The following is a 21,170-nucleotide window of genomic DNA, read 5'->3' as shown; positions in this document are numbered from 1 at the left end:
CGTGTATAAACGTTTGTATGCTTGAAATTTGTGTTAGTCAGATTTTATTTTTTGTAGTGACACCTTTTTGAATTTTTATATTATATTCTTTATTTCTGATCACTTAATTTATTCCTGCTATAATTATCACTAAATAGCACAGATACTCTAAATTTACATATATTTATATAATTTTGGTCAATTTATATCAAAAATATTACCAGTCCGTGAAAATCATTAAGTAGTATTTCAGGAGGAGATTGTTTATAACTAGGGAGGGGCCTGCAGATTTCGCGAAACGATTTCGAGACTAGATGAAATTTAAAACACTATAGCATCGTGTGTATTTCGTGATTGGGTGAGTTTCTCCCAGGTACATATCGATTGTAACAACACCAATCACAGTGATTCAGTGCGGTAGCAAACGCGTCCTGAGTGGCTCTGTCAAATAAGGCAACGATTTCTCTCGTAGAAGGCCGCCAATCACATGGAAGAAACCACAGGTGCGGGTATACCTTGTTGCAGTCTAATAAGTGTTCAGATCTTTTCGCGAAAAATACCTGCCCCTATTTATAACACGTAAATCAATGACTAGAGACTCGGAAATTTCGCGGATTCTTCTGGCCTCAGGATAGAATTCAAAGTTATAGGTGTGCTCGACCCATGTTTACATTCCCATTGGTTGATTTCTTAGCGAGAACATTTTTATCCTTGTTATTTGGCACTACCTGATTCGCTTACTTTTCTCCTAGCTGGGCATCATTGGCTCACGGTCGTAGAGGGGCGTGTCCAAACAACTGCGTGCCAATCATGAGCACAGTGCGAGAGTGTGAAGGTTAGCATTCTAGCTTGCGACTAAATGAATCCGGGAAATTTCCGGGTCTCTATCAATGACGTATCTTCTTCCCATCGCAAACTCGTTCGGGAGTCCTAATCAAGGATTGCCGCCTCGCAATCCATATCCGCGAGGCGCGGCCAATTGAGTTCCCGCGCGCCTGGACGCAGGGCCGGAGAGGGGGGGGGGGCGCGATAAGATATGGATTCCGGCGCCGGCTGTAAAGACGATAACGGCCGCCGCATGATGAAGACCGCCGATAAACCAGGCGCAGACCTCCGACACTGAGACGCTGCTGCGATCCTCCGGCCTCAGGCGCTACCGACCACAGTCTTCACATTTTGCTACATGCACCCCTCAAGAAGTTTCAAAGATGAATAAAAAATTGGTTGCCTGTAAAGTCGGTTTACGGACGATAGTTTAACGTGACAACGTCATAACAAAAACATTGATGAAATGATCGCATACTTTTATGAATAAAATTGGATCATTTTTATTTTAATAATACAAGAATAAATACTTGAAATTATACCAGTACTCAGATTTTTAAAATGCAAGAATAATTAACCTTTATTGCCGAAATTGTTGTTGTGATAAGCAATGAAAACCACATTAACTTTTCACTTCACTTTATAAACAGTCGACGAAACAGTTCACATGTAGATGACTTGTAATTAATTTTAAAAACTGGCGTTTAGCTATAAAGTTTAAATATAATTATGGACAAGTTTCCATATAAATAAAATTTAATCAAATATCTATCATCAATTATATGAGTCACCATAATTTTTTAGTCAATTGTAACATAACCTATTATTACTGCACTCGCCGACAGCTTAACGGAACACAGCGTAACGGAACAATGAGCGTAATGGTAAACTTTTTCGTGCGTGCAGCCGTCGTTCATCGATTTATTAAACGTTGTCACGTAAAAATTAATGATCTCTGAATTTAATTGTATACTGATAGTAAACATACGAAAAATACCAATAAATGTTTTTATATTTTTCTAATTTATAACGATAAGGGGTAAAAAAAAAATGGGGTAAGTACAATTTTTAAAAAAAAAAATTATATCTTTAAAGTGTAATAAATTATATTAGTTGCCAATAATAAACATGATAAAACTACCAACCACAATTTTTATATTTTTGGCATTATTCAACCCCTAAGGGGTGAAAAAGTGGTAAGTGTTAATATTTATATCTCCGAATTTATTGAAGTGTAATAAAATATTTTGGGTATTAATAACAAACAAACAAAATTTACCAACCACAGTGTTAATATTTTGTGAAACGCAACCCCTAAAGTGTGAAAAAAGTTTGATACGGATTCTTTGTAATAAAAAATTATTTTGGTTTTGAATTTGCAGTCGTATGCTAAGCCACGCCATTATTGTAAATACACTTTTAAAATAATACACCAAATTATTAACGAATGCAATTAAAAAGTGGCTTTATTTTAATTACTACCTCTACCTCGGAAGCATTAGACACTATGTAAAAAAAAAACTTATTTTTCATGAGAGCATTTTGAAGGATTTTAAAGAGTGCCTCACTTATTTACTCAACTATTTTATACTTGAAATATGTGAATTTTTACACATAACATACATATATCTTAGTGTTGTATGCCACTAGAAAGATCGTAAAATGGTGGTATATTTTATGGTTAAATAGAATTTGGCCCAACAGTGGACATAGCGTCTTATTGCTCAAAAGTACAGATATATTGATACGAGGATGCTTGAGACGTGACCGGCCTGTCGCGCCGGCGCGCCAGCCTGAGAGACTCATATAGAGAAACCGGGCACGGAAGAGAAGAAACGCATGCAGCTGCCCCCTCCCCCTCGTCCATCTCTTACAACTACGTTAACAGCGGCTATCTGACAACCACACACACACACACACACACACACACACCTCTCTCTCCCCCGGCGCCCCCCATAGAGTCTGGGCGTCGCTCTGTCCATCTAGAGGTTTCGGCAGGTTCCCAGAGCCCCGCAGCCAAGAATGTTAAGTCAGGGGGGGGGGGGGGACTTTGATGAAGCGACATTTCGTAGGGTTACGTGACATGTCCAGGAAAGGAACTTGAGATTTGTGAAAGGGAGACCTGAAAAATTCGCGGGTTCATTTCGCGATAGGCTAGAATCCAAATACATTTGTCTTCCTTGCTGCTTCAGTGATTGGGCCACAGTTTATCTGAAGGACTCTGGACCAATGAAAATCGTTCGACAGAAGAAGTATCGAATCACAAGCTTCCCAGTTAACACGTGTAATGAGTTAGTAGCCCATAAGCAGGTGTAATCTGCACAAGTACATAGAGGATCATGGAGTCTATCCTAGAGGTCATTGAAAACGCGAATTTTTCCGGTCCCTAGCTATCAGTGACGTGAGGATGGTGCGCATCGCTTGGCGAGCTCTAGCGGGCGACGAGAGACTAGCATCGCGGAGGTGGCGCCGCGCGGCGGACGAGCGAGGTAGTGCGAGGCCGTGTGATAGGCCCGCGGCGTGCGGCACGAGACGAACAGTGCAGCCAGCCACTGTCCAGCCGAGATCCAGTGGGGAGAGTAAATAGCTGGTGGACGTATGAAAGTGTGCATAATTAGTGGACAACCAATCAGGTTGTGGTAATTTAGGAAAAAGGGTACATAGTAATTAATAAATTTAAAAAAATTATTATTGTACTATCCTTCGGAACTGTATTACCACACTTGCAACAAAAATTCTATTTCATTGGGAAGAGTTTGGGTGGTGTTACGATAGGAGTGAAACATTTCTGATTCTCACCACTTGGTCGTGGGAGGAATGGATTCCAGAAAAGTTTACTTCTCGTCTATCCTCCTCTTATCTCTTCGAAGCAAGGAAGTAATAACATCTGAGACACGCAAATTGAACCAATACTTGACTTGGCGCATCACCACCCCCAAACCTTGATATCGGCAATCGGAATAGCACTTCGGGACTTCAGCGTAAGGAAATGAAATAAATCAGTCACGGCAGGGGTGTCTGGGGTGTGCCAAGTGGGCAGGCGATGTTATTGTTGTGGTGGTGTACAGCTTGGGAGTAGTGGTGTTCGCGGTGTACGTAGTGCTGGTGAGTATATGCTGAGTGGCGGTGAGTGCCGTGTGAGCGCCCGCCTGCCCGCCAGGTGGTGTGGTACCGGGACAGCCTGCGCGTGGACCCCACGGAGCGGCGCATCCTGGAGAACAGAGGCAGCCGCCGCACGCTCATCATCAGGAAGGTGCAGTTCTCTGACTTCGGCAACTACAGCTGCGTGGCGGAGAACGTGCTGGGCAAGGCGCGCAACTTCCTCGAGCTGTCGGGTGAGTGCGCCACCAGTCCCTGCTCTCGTTACACGCATCACACACCATTCGCATACTTAAACAATGATTTTCTTTTGACCTGATAACGTCTTATAAATCGATGAACGCCGGCTGCACGCACGGAAAAAGAATGACTCATTTGTCACGTTCCGCCTGAGCCGAGCGTGCAAGAACCGGCCAACCACCGTGCGAGAAAATCCTCTATAATATCAAACAGGTTAACGCGGTATTTTTAAAAGCAGCATTAAAAAAAAAAATTTGATTTATTTGTCCAATTTCGTCATCTCAAGTTAACAATTTATTGACATTAATAACTAGTTTTTCGTGATTATATTTAAACAAATTGTTTAAATTAAATCTTCAAAAACTGTAAATAATTTTTGGAAATTTAAAAGTATGCAGTTTTTCATCAATGTTTTCTTATGACGTTATCACGTAAAATTATCGTCAGTAAACCGACTTTACAGACAACCCCCCTTTTTTTTCAATTAGTCAAAACCTTCAAGTGGCCCGCTTAGTCAGGAGTGTATCAGTGTTGGTGAGGAGGGATGATGATAAGTGCGGCGCTCGCTGGTTCTTCTAGCGCAGTATCGCCTCTAAGCACAAGGCTCTGAACTGGCGCGCAGTCTTCTCGTCGTGTACCTATTAGGACAAAAACGATATTTGAGCGGTTACCGTAAAATTATGAAATGAAGATTCATGTGCAATGCAAGTCCTTTGAGTGCTTTCACGCGCTTTAACAATTTTTAAGCTTTTAAAAATACAGTTTATAAGTGAAATACGTAAACGGATCTACCCATCAACCTACAGCGTATTCTTAAATGATTTTTGTAAAAAGACACCGCTGGAAAATTTTAGCAGCTTTTAAATCGCGCTGTTTTTTTGTTTTTTTGTTGTTTTTTTCTCTGCACACCGTGTGTGCTGTCACATAGGTGGGGCCGTTAATAACTTTGAAACCCCAATAACTTTGAAATCACGTATTGAACAATAATAAATGTGCTTCAAGACAGAAGGTTCTATAGGTTTGTTTATCTTAAAAGAAACTTTTTAAAAAATTCTCGCAGCTACCACAGTGGCAGAGTGGTCAGATTAATGACGTCCCGCCACAGTGGGATCTATTGCGGTGGTTTCAAACCTTGATATTTCAACAGTGGGAAACGTGACGGATGTTTCCGGTAGTCGTTGGAATCTTCCCTCAGCCATTCATTCCGTCATTGTTCCATCCTCACATCACTACCCCTCATCACTAGAGACCGGAAAAATTCGCGAATTCATTTCGCGATAGGCTAAAATACAAATAGTTGTACCACAGTGCTGCCTCTGCTATTGGCTCACAACTCACCTGGATGGCGCTGGGCCAATGAGAAACACCCGACCAAACCTTTATCGAATCACAGGTTGCTACGTTGGGACGTCTCACAAGACAGCAGCCAATGAGTGGGTGATATTTGACCGAGTGTACGCAGAACTATGAGGTTCATCCTGGAGGTCATTGAACCCGCGAATTTTTCCGGTCCCTACTCATCACATCTGATTACTCAGCGTTGTTGAGACAAAGCCGCCACTTTTCAATCTTTAAGAAAGTACAACTCATTTAAACGATTTGCCTAGTTTATAGAAAATATTTCATTTAAATTATTACTGGTTAGGAATTATGAGGAATTATTATAATTTCCCCTGTTTCCTTCAAATATTCGTTTGAAAATCAAAGTGTTTATAATATTGGCTAACACACGTGTAGCCAAATTTATGCTCTAAATTACGTAACTGAAAATTGCCAAAAATGTAATTTATGATCAAAGAATTCCAAATATTTGTAATTACGTTGCTTGGAGAGCAATATTAGAGCAGCACATATTATCATTAAATCTCTGAATTGTACAGACGATTACTGCGGAAAATTGTTCCTGTTTAGATTTATTTTAATGTTGGAACAAATTGTTGACTTCGGGGAATAAATATCAGTTTACAAAGTTCACTTAAATTACAAATTTTATTATGTTAATATTTAATAGTATTTTGAATAAGAAGTTAATTAATTAAAATTAAATATTATGTTTTTATATCCTACGCAGAGTTGGTTATTTATTTGAAAAATGTAGAATTAATTGTGAACATTACATTCAAGGTTCAAATTTATCTTCATGCAGCTATGCCAAGTTCATCATCTGCCTTAAATGTCAGTACTTCTGACTGGTAAGACGAATATTCCGGGTTCGCGTCCCAACAGAGTCGGTGGATGTTATACTTATGGGAAACATCCTTCCTGGTTCTCCTTAATATTGCAGAATGCAATGGAAAGCCTCTGCAGAATTATCGTGCACGGGATCATTAAGCTTGGAATCGAACCACGATAACTTATCAAGATTCGAAAATCATTTTCCAAATTACAATCACAAATTAAAAAATTTTTTCAAACAATTGGGTACTTTTGCTGTGTGTATTTAACATTAATTTCCATAAAAATAAGAATTTTTTAACAATAATTTATATTTATACACATTTTCGAGTTTAAAACACATTTAAAATTTCTACAACAAATTTTATTGATTGATCTCTTCGTCAGAAACGTTTTTTTAGGATTACTCATTCTGCCGAAAGATCGTCTAATATTTACAAATGTATATATTTTACGTTACCGCTACATTTTTTAAAGTTTTTCTGTGGAATTGAATGCTTTATAATATAAATGTCGGACTTTAACTAAAGTATCTTCCTTCAGTCCCTAACATATTTCTATGAAGACGTTTAGGCCGCACATAAATGTGATTTTATTCCGTCTGTCGTTATAGCAAGCAGCATGTTTATTTTTTTCATGGAAAAAAAAATATTTCTGCAGGGACATGTTTCTGCAAAGGAGAGACGAGAAGTAGAGAAAAACTTCGACTCGGAAGCAAACTTGTCGGGGGGTAGGAATACATAACGCGTACCCGGAGCAGTAAGTTATAACTTGATATCGCGAAACTTTCTGATCTTGTTTTGGTCTCTGCTCGCCCGCAGAACTGGAGGCGCCGCGATGCACCTCTCCCCCCCCCCCTCCCCCCTTCTCCACGGTTGTTGCATCATTCGGGCCGGAGAAAATAACAAGCGTTTAATGAAGCTATTTGCCGGAACTGCGCCGAAATGGGTTTCCGGAAACAATGCATAACGAAAGAAAAGAAAAAAATCCGTTACTGCGAGATGAAGTTTTTCAGAAGATAAGTTGGAAGATAATAAAAAAAACGCTTCCCATTTGTTTCTTTACTTTCCATTCATTAAAAAAAAAAATACTTTATCTCCGGCAATCGCGGATCCGCAGATCGGAAATATTATATCTAAATTGTTTCGAGAATTTCCCCGTCTTCATGATTTATTGCCTTTTTCTTTGCTCTCGTTCTTCGCTCTCTCTCTCTCTCTCTCTCTCTCTCTCTCTTGTGCGTGGACTAGCATCGTTAGCATGAGTTTCACCCTTACTCTGGCTTCCTTGCGTTGCAGATGCTCCAACCGCCAGTTAAAGTCGGCTGAACGACGTCACTCTCTTTCGCAGATGATTGGGGTATAGTACAGCTCTTTTACAAAACATTGGCCAAACAAAACTTATCACAGAAAATATGCCTGAAAATGTGTTGAGACGTGAAGAAAACATGTAACTTGCATTATCAAACAGAATCTTTTATTTGTTATAACTATTTAAACTCTCATATCTCATATATATGATCTTTAAAAAAAATACAAATAATAGCTATGTACGGCGAAGAACTTCTGAAATACATATCTATAAAGGGCACAAATATTATAAAAAAAATATTATTTTCTTTTCGTTTCCCTGTTGTTTTTTTTATGTATGAAGAAATGAATGTGCAATTTGCCCATTAGTGCTCAAACTGAAAGCTATCCCTACAACTGACATATTTTCCCACGGGGACCAGAGATGTTTAAGCCAGGAACAGGTAGAGACCTGCAGTAGCTGCTACAGTACTTTAGGCTGCTGGGTGAAGGGTTCTGTGTGTGGTGAGCAGGCACACAGGGGACTACAGGGGCTGCTACAGTTCTTGAGTCTGTCGTGTGGTGAGCAGGCACACAGGGAACTACAGGGGCTGCTACAGTGCTTGAGGCTGTCGTGTGGTGAGCAGGCACACAGGGAACTACATGGGCTGCTACAGTGCTTGAGGCTGTCGTGTGCTGAGCAGGCACACAGGGAACTACAGGGGCTGCTACTGGGCTTGAGGCTATCGTGGGGTGAACAGGCACACAGGGAACTACAGGGGCTGCTACAGTGCTTGAGGCTGTCGTGTGGTGAGCAGGCACACAGGGAACTACAGGGGCTGCTACAGTGCTTGAGGCTGTAGTGTGGTGAGCAGGCACACAGGGAACTACAGGGGCTGCTACAGTGCTTGAGGCTGTAGTGTGGTGAGCAGGCACACAGGGAACTACAGGGGCTGCTACAGTGCTTGAGGCTGTCGTGTGGTGAGCAGGCACACAGGGAACTACAGGGGCTGCTTCAGTGATTGAGGCTGTAGTGTGGTGAGCAGGCACACAGGGAACTACAGGGGCTGCTACAGTGCTTGAGGCTGTCGTATGGTGAGCAGGCACACAGTGAACTACAGGGGCTGCTACAGTGCTTGAGGCTGTCGTGTGGTGAGCAGGCACACAGGGAACTACAGGGGCTGCTACAGTGCTTGAGGCTGTCGTGGGGTGAGCAGGCACACAGGGAACTACAGGGGCTGCTACAGTGCTTGAGGCTGTAGTGTGGTGAGCAGGCACACAGGGAACTACAGGAGCTGCTACAGTGCTTGAGGCTGTCGTGTGGTGAGCAGGCACACAGGGAACTACAGGAGCTGCTACAGTGCTTGAGGCTGTCGTGGGGTGAGCAGGCACACAGGGAACTACAGGAGCTGCTACAGTGCTTGAGGCTGTCGTGTGGTGAGCAGGCACACAGGGAACTACAGGAGCTGCTACAGTGCTTGAGGCTGTCGTGTGGTGAGCAGGCACACAGGGAACTACAGGAGCTGCTACAGTGCTTGAGGCTGTCGTGTGGTGAGCAGGCACACAGGGAACTACAGGGGCTGCTACAGTGCTTGAGGCTGTCGTGGGGTGAGCAGGCACACAGGGAACTACAGGGGCTGCTACAGTGCTTGAGGCTGTAGTGTGGTGAGCAGGCACACAGGGAACTACAGGAGCTGCTACAGTGCTTGAGGCTGTCGTGGGGTGAGCAGGCACACAGGGAACTACAGGGGCTGCTACAGTGCTTGAGGCTGTAGTGTGGTGAGCAGGCACACAGGGAACTACAGGAGCTGCTACAGTGCTTGAGGCTGTCGTGTGGTGAGCAGGCACACAGGGAACTACAGGGGCTGCTACAGTGCTTGAGGCTGTAGTGTGGTGAGCAGGCACACAGGGAACTACAGGGGCTGCTACAGTGCTTGAGGCTGTCGTGTGGTGAGCAGGCACACAGGGAACTACAGGGGCTGCTACAGTGCTTGAGGCTGTCGTGTGCTGAGCAGGCACACAGGGAACTACAGAGGCTGCTACAGTGCTTGAGGCTGTCGTGTGGTCAACAGGCACACAGGGACTACAGGGGCTGCTACAGTGCTTGAGGCTGTCGTGTGGTCAGCAGACACACAGGGAACTACAGGGGCTGCTACAGTGCTTGAGGCTGTCGTGTGGTGAGCAGACACACAGGGAACTACAGGAGCTGTAACAGTGTCTGCAGGCTCACAGGGAACGTGCGTGTGGTCCCGCAGGCAAGCCGAACCGCGCCGTGTTCCGCAGCCACCCGCTGGGGCGCTACCGCGACAGCTACAACATCACGTGGTCCGTGGACAGCTACACGCCCATCGAGGAGTTCAAGCTGTTCTACCGGCGCCTGCCGCAGACCGCGCCCCACCACCAGCCCGGGCTGCACGCCTCGTACTCCAAGTGGCCGCAGCGCCGGGTGAGACCCTCTGCTGCGCTTCATTGCTCTTTACCTGCTCCACTACCTTCCTCCATGCGTTCACCCCTACTCCCCTCCTCATATTCTCCCCTACTCCCCTCCTCACATCCTCCCCTACTCCCCTCCTCATATCCTCCCCTACTCCCAATCCCACATTCTACCTTACTCCCCTCCTCACAACCAACCATATTTTTCTTCACTCATTCTATACTTCTTTCCTCCTCATTTCACCCACTCATTCCCTCCTCAAATACTTAACTATGTCGATCCTCATATCCTCCCTAATTCCCTCCTCACATAATCACTAATTCACCACCTCATAGATTTCCTCCACGCCACTACCTTTTTACAGCTGCTATCCTACTCCTCTCCGCATATCCACCCCTCCTTCCCCTCTTGTAACCCACCACCGTTTTCAAGCTACTCTCATTCTCCCCTACATCGCTCTAAATGTTCTTCCTCTGCCGCCTCCACAACTCCCGTAACTCCATCGTCACGTCACATCCTTTACTCCTCATGTCCTCATCCTCCCACATCCTCATTTGCTCACATACTTTTCTTCTCACATACTTATCTATTCCCATTCTCATTGTCTCGCATCTTTATCTCTTCACATTCTCATCTTCTCACACCCTCATCTCCTTCACTCCGTTACGCCTATCTAAATTAATATATACATTGTTTTCAGCATAACGAGAAATGCAGCAATGTAGCATTTCTTTATTTATGCTTGTCTGAGGTGAAAAGTAAAGAGCTTAATTCCCCCCCCCTTTTTTTTCCCATTTTTGTTCTGAAACAACGAAATCCTAGGTGTTACGCTGTATTAAGTCATCGTTATGAACTAGACGTGAAACGAGTAACTGATGGTCGGCTTACAACGACGCAGTGGCGCAGCCTCGCGGCCCCGGGCATGGCCGGCGCACCTGGCTTCGAGCCCCATTGGCCCGCGGCTCGCCCTGTAGGTACACCCGCCAGTCAGGGGGACACGGGTCGCCGCGCGGCTTGTTAGTGGAAGTTCAGCGCCGGTCGAGGTTACAACACCTCGTGTCGGGGGAGGGGCCCAGTTTCCAACCCCACCGGCTTGTTCGCGCGCCTAACAAGCCCATCGCCTCCAGGAAGGGGTGGGAAAACAAATGCGGTGATGGACGAGTACATGTCACGCTAGCGTGACTCAGTCCCTCAGAGGGTCAATTCCCACCCCCACATCCCACACCCCCCTCCTCTTACTTTACCTTTGCACGCGTTTGCTGTTCGCCCTCCCTGACACCTGATGCCATCTCGGGTTTCCCCCTGGAGGGTGAGCGACCCGCCCTGCACTCCTAGCTCGTAGAGCCCTTACGCAGTGTCGCCTCCACACGCAGGCACGAGGTCAGGGCGCCTGGTAGGTCGAACGCTATGTTGGCAACACCTTTCGCAGGCCACAAAGTAAGAGACCTGCAAAAAACATTTAGTCTCTCTTCTCTCGCCACAGCTACCGTAAAATGACTTAACTACAGGCAAAACTATCCGAGCCTGTTTGATTGTGTTCATTGCTGTAGTGGCAAACCGTTTAAGAGAAATTTTCTTGTGAACTATTACATTAATCTCAAGTATTTTTCAACGAGTTTCAATTGAAATTATTGACCGGCTGCATGATATTTCATTAATTTGTTTTTCCTGATAGAGTATAACTTAGGCTTAATAAATGCTATTTCATTACATTTAAGTAAGGTGGGTGTATTTTGCTTAAGTAATAAAAATTATATAAAATATATAACCTAATAGAAACGCAAAATACACCATGTGGCAAATGTCTGAACAGGTAAAGTGTAATAATGTTCGGGCCCCTGTGATAGGATTGTTAAATAAATCATAGGTGTCATCCATCGACCTTCCACCAGTACATTTCTTACTTCACTATATTAAACATGTCATTGAGTCAGGCCAAGGTCGTCGTAGCGGGGAATCGGGAAAAGAGTGTCTGAAAAAACCATTAACATTGTCCTTTCAGAGAACATGCCGTAGATCAATTATGCTTTAAGATTAGTTAAGAATATATTTTGTCTTTAATATCAGCCAACTCCCAGTTACCTTTGATGGAAATTATAGTTGATGTAACAATAGTTATTTAAGTAGTAACAAACTTAATTCAAACAGACATTTAATTGTTATAGACATTGGAAGTGTTTCGCCCACTTTTTTGGGTTTAGAGAACAAAATAAAATTTTGTTAGGTATTGATTTTGTTTAGCTAAGCAAGATAAATTTTTTCGCAGGTTTTCACGGCCATTGTCTGAAGTAGCTTGGCTTCTGGGTTTGTAGCCGTGTCCTTGGAGAATAATTCGCCGATGTTTCGGTCGACATTGCAGTCGACACCATCAGGGAGCAGTTACCAGTAGGCGACTGCAATGTCGACCGAAACGTCGGTGAATTATTCGCCAAGGACACGGCCACAGCCCAGAAGCAAAGCTACTTTAGCTAAGCAAGGTTTTATAAGCACTTCATCAGTGGATTTATCTGGAACAAAAATTATTTCTAGAAAATTGAACAATAGATTTTAATGGCGAAGCTGGCTGAGCTTGTCTCATGGAGGGTGAAGTGCAGTGCTGAGGGAGTATGTCCTGCTGCAGGACAACGACACGTACCCCTTCGTGAGCTACGGCATGCGCGGCGAGTGGAACGACGTGATCCTGCCCGCCATCCCCTCGGAGCTACACACGCAGCAGATGTCGTACCTCATCAAGGGGCTGGAGGCCGGCGCCCAGTTTGAGGCCAAGGTTCAGGCCAAGAACCGCTTCGGCTGGAGCCTCGTCAGCGACGGCTTCCAGTTCTCCACGCGCAGCGCCGGTGAGTGCTTCTCTGCGGTCTGTCTCCCCGCCTGCTGGCACGTGGCTCCCCCCCCCTCCCTCAAGGACCTCATTCAGACCTGCAACCCCTTCCACTTCTCTTCCTCCGTCCCCTACACGTCACCTTCTCTCCTCCTTCACTGCCCTTCGCTTCCAGTTCTCCACGCGCAGCGCCGGTGAGTGCTTCTCGCGGTCTGTCTCCCCACCTGCTGGCACGTAGCTTCCCCCCATTCCCTCTCGGACCTCATTCACCCCTGCAGCCCCTTCCACTTCTCACTCTCCGTCCCATACATGTCACCTGCTCTCCTCCTTCACTGCCCTTCGCTTCCAGTTCTCCACGCGCAGCGCCGGTGAGTGCTTCTCGCGGTCTGTCTCCCCACCTGCTGGCACGTAGCTTCACCCAACTCCCTCTCGGACCTCATTACCCCTGCACCCCCTTCCACATCTCACTCTCCATCCCATACATGTCACCTTCTCTCCTCCTTCACTGCCCTTCGCTTCCAGTTCTCCACGCGTAGCGCCGGTGAGTGCTTCTCGCGGTCTGTCTCCCCACCTGCTGGCACGTAGCTTCCCCCCACTCCCTCTCGGACCTCATTCACCCCTGCACCCCCTTCCACTTCTCACTCTCCGTCCCATACATGTCACCTTCTCTCCTCCTTCACTGCCCTTCGCTTCCAGTTCTCCACGCGCAGCGCCGGTGAGTGCTTCTCGCGGTCTGTCTCCCCGCCTGCTGGCACGTAGCTTCCCCCCACTCCCTCTCGGACCTCATTCACCCCTGCACTCCCTTCCACTTCTCACTCTCCGTCCCATACATGTCACCTTCTCTACTCCTTCACTGCCCTTCGCTTCCAGTTCTCCACGCGCAGCACCGGTGAGTGCTTCTCGCGGTCTGTCTCCCCGCCTGCTGGCACGTAGCTTCCCCCAACTCCCTCTCGGACCTCATTCAGCCCTGCACCCCCTTCCACTTCTCACTCTCCGTCCCATACATGTCACCTTCTCTACTCCTTCACTGCCCTTCGCTTCCAGTTCTCCACGCGCAGCGCCGGTGAGTGCTTCTCGCGGTCTGTCTCCCCGCCTGGTGGCATGTAGCTTCCCCCCACTCCCTCTCGGACCTCATTCACCCCTGCACTCCCTTCCACTTCTCACTCTCCGTCCCATACATGTCACCTTCTCTACTCCTTCACTGCCCTTCGCTTCCAGTTCTCCACGCGCAGCACCGGTGAGTGCTTCTCGCGGTCTGTCTCCCCGCCTGCTGGCACGTAGCTTCCCCCAACTCCCTCTCGGACCTCATTCAGCCCTGCACCCCCTTCCACTTCTCACTCTCCGTCCCATACATGTCACCTTCTCTACTCCTTCACTGCCCTTCGCTTCCAGTTCTCCACGCGCAGCGCCGGTGAGTGCTTCTCGCGGTCTGTCTCCCCACCTGCTGGCACGTGGCTTCCCCCCCACTCCCTCTCGGACCTCATTCACCCCTGCACCCCCTTCCACTTCTCACTCTCCGTCCCATACATGTCACCTTCTCTCCTCCTTCACTGCCCTTCGCTTCCAGTTCTCCACGCGCAGCGCCGGTGAGTGCTTCTCGCGGTCTGTCTCCCCATCTGCTGGCACGTAGCTTCCCCCCACTCCTTCTCGGACCTCATTCACCCCTGCACCCCCTTCCAATTCTCACTCTCCATCCCATACATGTCACCTTCTCTCCTCCTTCACTGCCCTTCGCTTCCAGTTCTCCACGCGCAGCGCCGGTGGGTGCTTATCGCGGTCTGTCTCCCCGCCTGCTGGCACGTAGCTTCCCCCCACTCCCTCTCGGACCTCATTCACCCCTGCACTCCCTTCCACTTCTCACTCTCCGTCCCATACATGTCACCTTCTCTCCTCCTTCACTGCCATTCGCTTCCAGTTCTCCACGCGCAGCGCCGGTGAGTGCTTCTCGCGGTCTGTCTCCCCACCTGCTGGCACGTTGCTTCCCCCCACTCCCTCTCGGACCTCATTCACCCCTGCTCCTCCTTCCACTTCTCACTCTCCGTCTCATACATGTCACCTTCTCTCCTCCTTCACTGCCTTTCGCTTCCAGTTCTCCACGCGCAGTGCCGGTGAGTGCTTCTCGCGGTCTGTCTCCCCACCTGCTGGCACGTAGCTTCCCCCCACTCCCTCTCGGACCTCATTCACCCCTGCTCCTCCTTCCACTTCTCACTCTCCGTCCCATACATGTCACCTTCTCTCCTCCTTCACTGCCCTTGGCTTCCAGTTCTCCACGCGCAGTGCCGGTGAGTGCTTCTCTGCGGTCTGTCTCCCCGCCTGCTGGCACGTGGCTACCCCCCTCCCTCAAGGATCTCATTCAGACCTGCACCCCTTTCCACTTCTCTTCCTCCGTCCCCTACACGTCACCTTCTCTCCTCCTTCACTGCCCTTCGCTTCCAGTTCTCCACGCGCAGCGTCGGTGAGTGCTTCTCGCAGTCTGTCTCCCCACCTGCTGGCACATAGCTTCCCCCCACTCCCTCTCGGACCTCATTCACCCCTGCACCCCCTTCCACTTCTCACTCTCCATCCCATACATGTCACCTTCTCTCCTCCTTCACTGCTCTTCGCTTCCAGTTCTCCACGCGCAGCATCGGTGAGTGCTTCTCGCGGTCTGTCTCCCCACCTGCTGGCACGTAGCTTTCCCTCAATTCCTCTCGGACCTTATTCACCCCTGCACCCCCTTCCACTTCTCATTCTCCGTCCCATACTTGTCACCTTCTCTCCTCCTTCACTGCCCTTCGCTTCCAGTTCTCCACGCGCAGCGCCGGTGAGTGCTTCTCGCGGTCTGTCTCCCCACCTGCTGGCACGTAGCTGCCCCCTCCTTCTCGGACCTCATTTAGGCTTACATGCCTTACAATTTCTCCTTTTTCCTTCATTACTTTCCACCATCTTCTTCTGACTTACCTTTTTTTTCTTTTTTTTCTCCCCAGTCACTTAACTTTGGTGTACTATACTGTGAACTCCATCTGCCAATGTTCGTATATTTCAACTGTTCTGTATTCTATAGCATTAATCTTAATGTACGACGTATCCCTGGTAAAGTTTTAATCACTTTCATTCATTTCATTAAAGTTTTCTTACTTCATTCACATGTGATATTAAAATAATTCTCGTTCTTAGGCTCTGCGCCTGTGTTAACCCACCCATCTCCAAATGCGCATATTAACCTTCGCACTGGGGCATCTTCCATTTTTAATTATAATTGTGGAGGTCCTTGTTTGATCTACCTTCTTTTTATCATGATTCACCGCTCATAACTTTAACATGGAATGCTTTGTGACCATACACTTGCAACAATAGCTTGAACTGTAAAAAATAACAAGTGGTATATGTATTAGTTATGCTAATTGTTATTACACAATACATTACCATAAAAAACAACATTCTTCAGGGTATCTAGATGTAATATGTCACTTGAAGTTAGGCATTGAGATAATCGAGATACTTCCCCCAGATCACCTTCAACGGAACGGTGTGTAGAGTACTGATGTCTATGTTTATAAAATATCCATATCGTGGACCTATTTTCTCAAAATAGTTCTGTGTTAGCTTGTACACATTTACGAGTTCACGAACTCATCACAAACCTTACATGCCTCTTTCATACTACAGAATCCTTCATGACTCCGAATTTACTCAACACACACTTGAAGCGTTTTGAGTTGCTCAAACCCAACGATATTTGAATGAAAACCAGAGAATATAAATCTACCAACACCACCGGTCCTTTAAATTCAGTTGTGATCTAAATGCTTCAGCAAATATTTCAAGTGATTCGTAATGCACGACACTGGGGCAATCTCTTTTTCTTCATTTTATGTATTTCACTTTCCTAACCACCATTTACTTCTAGTAAATAGATTGAGATAAGAAATGTATTAAATTGAAGAAATATTTTGGCTTGTATACAAATATCTACTCTTTTTAAATGAATTTTTCTTGTTTTGCCATATAATTAAAATATTTTTCTTCTTGTTGTACCAGACGACTTCAAGATCCAATATTTTGAAGTAGACAGAAACACCTTGTCCACGATAGTTTTGTGTTTAAGGAACCTCTATTTGATATGTCGTTATTAAATTTAATTCAAGATTAGTCAAACATTGCTATTATATCATTTTTATTCAGTCAAATAATTTTGGCTTTGGTACATTATTAAGGATTGTTGACGAGTGATAGGTTTTATGTTGGGTCCAGCCTAACACAGCCTAACATTAGATACCCCCCAGGTGAAAGAGACTTTTATCCGCTCGTTGCAAGAAACTGCGAGAGCAAAGCCTGAGAATCAACGTGTCACACTACAGTCGCGCGAGCGGGTGAAATGCGTGAGACATTCTGTCATTGTTACAAGCAGGAACGTGGTTGTACTGGAAAAGCAACTGTACTCAACGTGTTGTGAGTCGGTCAGGTGTGGCTTGGCAACACCGCACAGTGTTGCCACATTCTCGATCCTCCGGCCAGTAGCGTTCCTTCCTTGACTTAACACTGGTCCCACATTGGAGCTCCTATGTCATCTTCCTTCACCTCCTAGCTCCATTTTGGTTACATTCCGTGAGTTCATTGGCCGACACGCGTGGTTTTCTGGTAACAGACTTGACTCAACACTCTATTCATCATCGGTTTGGTGTCTAGTTTTGATTGATCGTTGCCACATAATCTTTTCCCTCCCGGATGCAAATGGCTGGATGGTATGCGCTTTTTTTTATCTTTTCCATTGCGGTTTTTTAAATTTATCTGATCACAATGTAATAATATCCCTGGATTTTAATAATTGTATGCACTCGTGCCTTTCTACGTGGATTTGTCAAGTGTCTGTGCATTGGTTCACCGTGTACTTTTCGAACGTTCCTTTTTGATGTCCCGTGTTTTTTTCGTTTGGGAGAAAAAAAATTGGTAGTCTGTAAAGTTGCCATACGGACGATAGTTTAACGTGACAACGTCATAACAAAACATTGATGAAATGATTGCATACTTTTATGAATAAAATTGAATCATTTTCATTGAATTATCACTATTTTGTATGGATACAAAGAAGGAGTGAAATGAAATCTACAATTTAATTTATAAATTTACTTTTATTTGCACTCATTAATTCAAATATGTTTATTACTTTAACGAACAGATTATTTTAACTGTAACGTTTATACATGTTTGCTATTTAACTTCTTCCAATGTGTGTTATTCTGTTAAGGATAGGACGATGATAGGAAAAGTAGGAAACGATTGGGAGTGTTTCAAGTTTAATGTGCCTCGAAAAAGTCAAATCGATGGTTGTTCCAATCGAGTGTAAGAGAGATAGATGCGGCGCAAGCGTGCAATGAGCGTAACGGGGAAATGTGCGTTACCGTACAATGTGCGTAACGGGACAATGAGTCATCCTTTTTCGTGCGTGCAGCCGGAGTTCATCGATTTGTTAGACGTTGTCACGTCAAAAAACATTTTGAATCACGTTATTCGTGGAACTCTGTCTGGGTAGTAAAGGGACATTGTGCTTGTCTTCCTCGCTTCCTCTGCCTCTGCTTCTGTTCCTGATTCCTGCAGCCACGACGAAGTGAAGCAGAGGTCTCGGTTCGCTCGCCGCCCGAGGGCAGGCACGTGCTCACACACGTGCACACACACACGTGCACTCCGTGCATTCTGCGCGCGTGTTTACTCGCTCCGCGGCGAGCGAACAGCGGGACGTGAACAGAGCCCCGAGTGTTTGTTCACCGGGCTGTTCTGTTCAGGCGTCCCTCCAGCCTCGAGTCACGGCGAACAGCAGACCACCTCCGGCGCCCCCTGTTCCAAGGCTACAAGTCACGAGTGAATTCCCCTTGTAGCTAAGGAAGTTGTTTCATAAAATTACAAGTCAACTCTCACTCGTACAAAATTACACTCGCAGATTCACAAGTCACCAGCCTCTTTCTACAAGTTATTTTTACACTCGTGTTTCGTGAAGTTTGCTTGTAACCTTCATGGAATTGTAATATGTGTAGCAATTTATAATACTAACACCAAAGTAAAATATTTTTTTTCGAGTACAAATTTTAATGTTTCATATGGAATTGTATTAGATATGTATATTACGGAAACAGAGGAATATGATGTTATTGAAGTCAAGTTCAGACCCAAGATTAGTAAAGAATTTATGACAATTTTCTAATACGCTAATATAGTTTTTTTTTAATTGTCATAGACAACTCATTTAGGATTTAACATATTTGATGCAACTGTTTGGGGAACATAATTTTTTAATAATAAAGTAATTATATTAGCTGTTATGTTTTCAACTTAAGAGCACTCCATTTAAAAAATTCATATCCAACGAAAGAATATAAAAGATTTTTTACTCAATAAATCTAAATCTGTATAATTAAGAATAATTTATATATCTTACTATGCTACCTATTTTTAAGTTTTGCCAGATAATTTTTTTATGTTTATCTGTTGTTTTAAATTTTAGTCCATTAATTAATTTTGTCCCATTTTATCTGAAGATGCTCTTTATCTTGCTGAAACTCTGGCAGTTTGCTATTAATTTTTGGGTTCTTCGTGCTTATTTTTCAATTGTAACATAAAACTTGTCTTAATACGGAGTTCCCTTTAAACATAAACAATCCCAGCCGACTTGTAGACTTGCAATTCAGTTTAGTAGTAAGCCAACGGTTACAACTCAAACCATTTTCTTTATGAAACAGCTCAGTATTTCAATTGGAAATCATTCACTTGTAATCAATAACTTGCAGCTTGTAGACTTATGAAATAGAACACTTTGCGATTTACAAGTCACAGTTTTAAAATAAATTCGCCGAAAAAAATGAAAAATAAATAGAGACTGAACTATTTCGCGATATATTTGACAGACAGTCTAGACTACACAGTTTAACACATTCCCCCCCATTTTTTTTTTTTTTTTTTTTTACTTTTTGAACGAACCAATCTGAATTCACCAGATCGATTGATAATTTTTAAAGCCATGTATTTATCGCGAAAATATTTCCAGATCAGCTGTGTGTTAAAACTTTGTAGCATTGTCTGAGTTTCGTGGTTGGCTGTGTTTACGTGTCTACTGTCAACACACCAATCATAGTCATCCAGTGCTGAAGCGAACGCTTTCTGAAAGGCTCGGCCAAACAGGGCAATGTTTTCTCTTGAAGGCTGCTGCCAATTGCAAGGAAACAATATCTAGCACATGTTCGCCTTATTGCAGTCTAATGAGCGATCAGATAATTTCACGAAAAATACATGGCCCTAATAATTTTCTACTGTTGCCTCTGAGTCTTCGAGCGCGTGCTTAATGAACGGCAGGCCAACCACATAAAAAAAATCAAACACACTGTCAGAAATTACAGTAAATTTTCTGGCTCTTCAACGAAGAAATGTCCTGAAATAAACGAAGTGTTCTTCGTAATCTCAGATAAATGAATCTTCGTAACAACTACGCCATATTTCATGTTTCCAGTTCCGTGCTCGGTTGTGAAGAAGGTAACAGGCAATTGCAAGGGTGAAGCGGGTTTTTTTCTGTTGACTTAAAAGTCAACAGTTTGTAGTATACCAAACATTGTTATTGTGGATTCGTGCTCAATGTAAGAAAAAATTGTTACCTTTTTTGAAGTGAAACTTCTAATGCGACTTCCAACAAAGTTGCGTTAAACGTTTAACGCTCCTGGGGAGGGGGAATATAAAGAGACAGAGCGAGTGTGTGTCATTTCTCTATGTCCACGACGTCTCACCGCGTCAATTTTCTCCTTGGGGCCAACCCGTCCGCTTATTAAATAAACAGCTTTTATCGTTGAATGATTTCATGATTTATTTTATTTTGATTTGATACAATATGATTTCACTAAAAATCAATTTCTACCCCTTCCTATTTTCATTTCCACATTACGAAGTTTCACTTTCTTCCACGAGGAGGGACTCCACGCACTATTTTTTTTTACGAAGATAACCGCAAATTAACGAAGATCCCTGAATAATTCATAACAAGTGTTGTTCGTAAATTTAAGAAGAAAGGTTTTAACCGTGTATATTTTTGAAATACAGCCTTGTGTTGACAGTGTCTCACATGGCGGGTAGCTTTTAGTTCTCTGCGATGTCTGGCAGCGTGTAACGAGAAGTGTTCAGCTCTTGAAGCAGCGCGACAGGCTGCACACGTATTACAAATCAAGTAACGTGATTTAAAGTCGTGTGTTGGTATGAAACGACCGCGTGTTTCCTCGCTGATTCGGCGGACCCCCAGGGTCTCCTCCGGACAGCGCCCGCCAGCGAGAAGCGGACAAACAAACGTCGCAATTCGCCC

General features: G+C 44.8%; 1 protein-coding gene across 2 annotated transcripts in view; it reads left to right on the top strand.

Moving 5' to 3' along the window:
* LOC134532105 (protein amalgam-like) overlaps nucleotides 1-21,170 on the top strand; it is a 297,722-nt gene that overhangs the window by 261,138 nt on the left and 15,414 nt on the right. For both annotated transcript variants that reach the window (XM_063368413.1, XM_063368414.1), the window contains exons 7-9: nucleotides 3,965-4,139; nucleotides 9,860-10,050; nucleotides 12,659-12,875. In XM_063368413.1, coding sequence (XP_063224483.1) covers nucleotides 3,965-4,139; nucleotides 9,860-10,050; nucleotides 12,659-12,875 — 583 coding nt within the window. The remainder of the gene's footprint in view (nucleotides 1-3,964; nucleotides 4,140-9,859; nucleotides 10,051-12,658; nucleotides 12,876-21,170) is intronic.

Source organism: Bacillus rossius, chromosome 5 (genome assembly GCF_032445375.1).
Source record: "Bacillus rossius redtenbacheri isolate Brsri chromosome 5, Brsri_v3, whole genome shotgun sequence".
Taxonomy (NCBI): domain Eukaryota; kingdom Metazoa; phylum Arthropoda; class Insecta; order Phasmatodea; family Bacillidae; genus Bacillus; species Bacillus rossius.
Note: the sequence above shows the minus strand (reverse complement) of the source record. Positions and strands in the feature narration are given on the sequence as shown.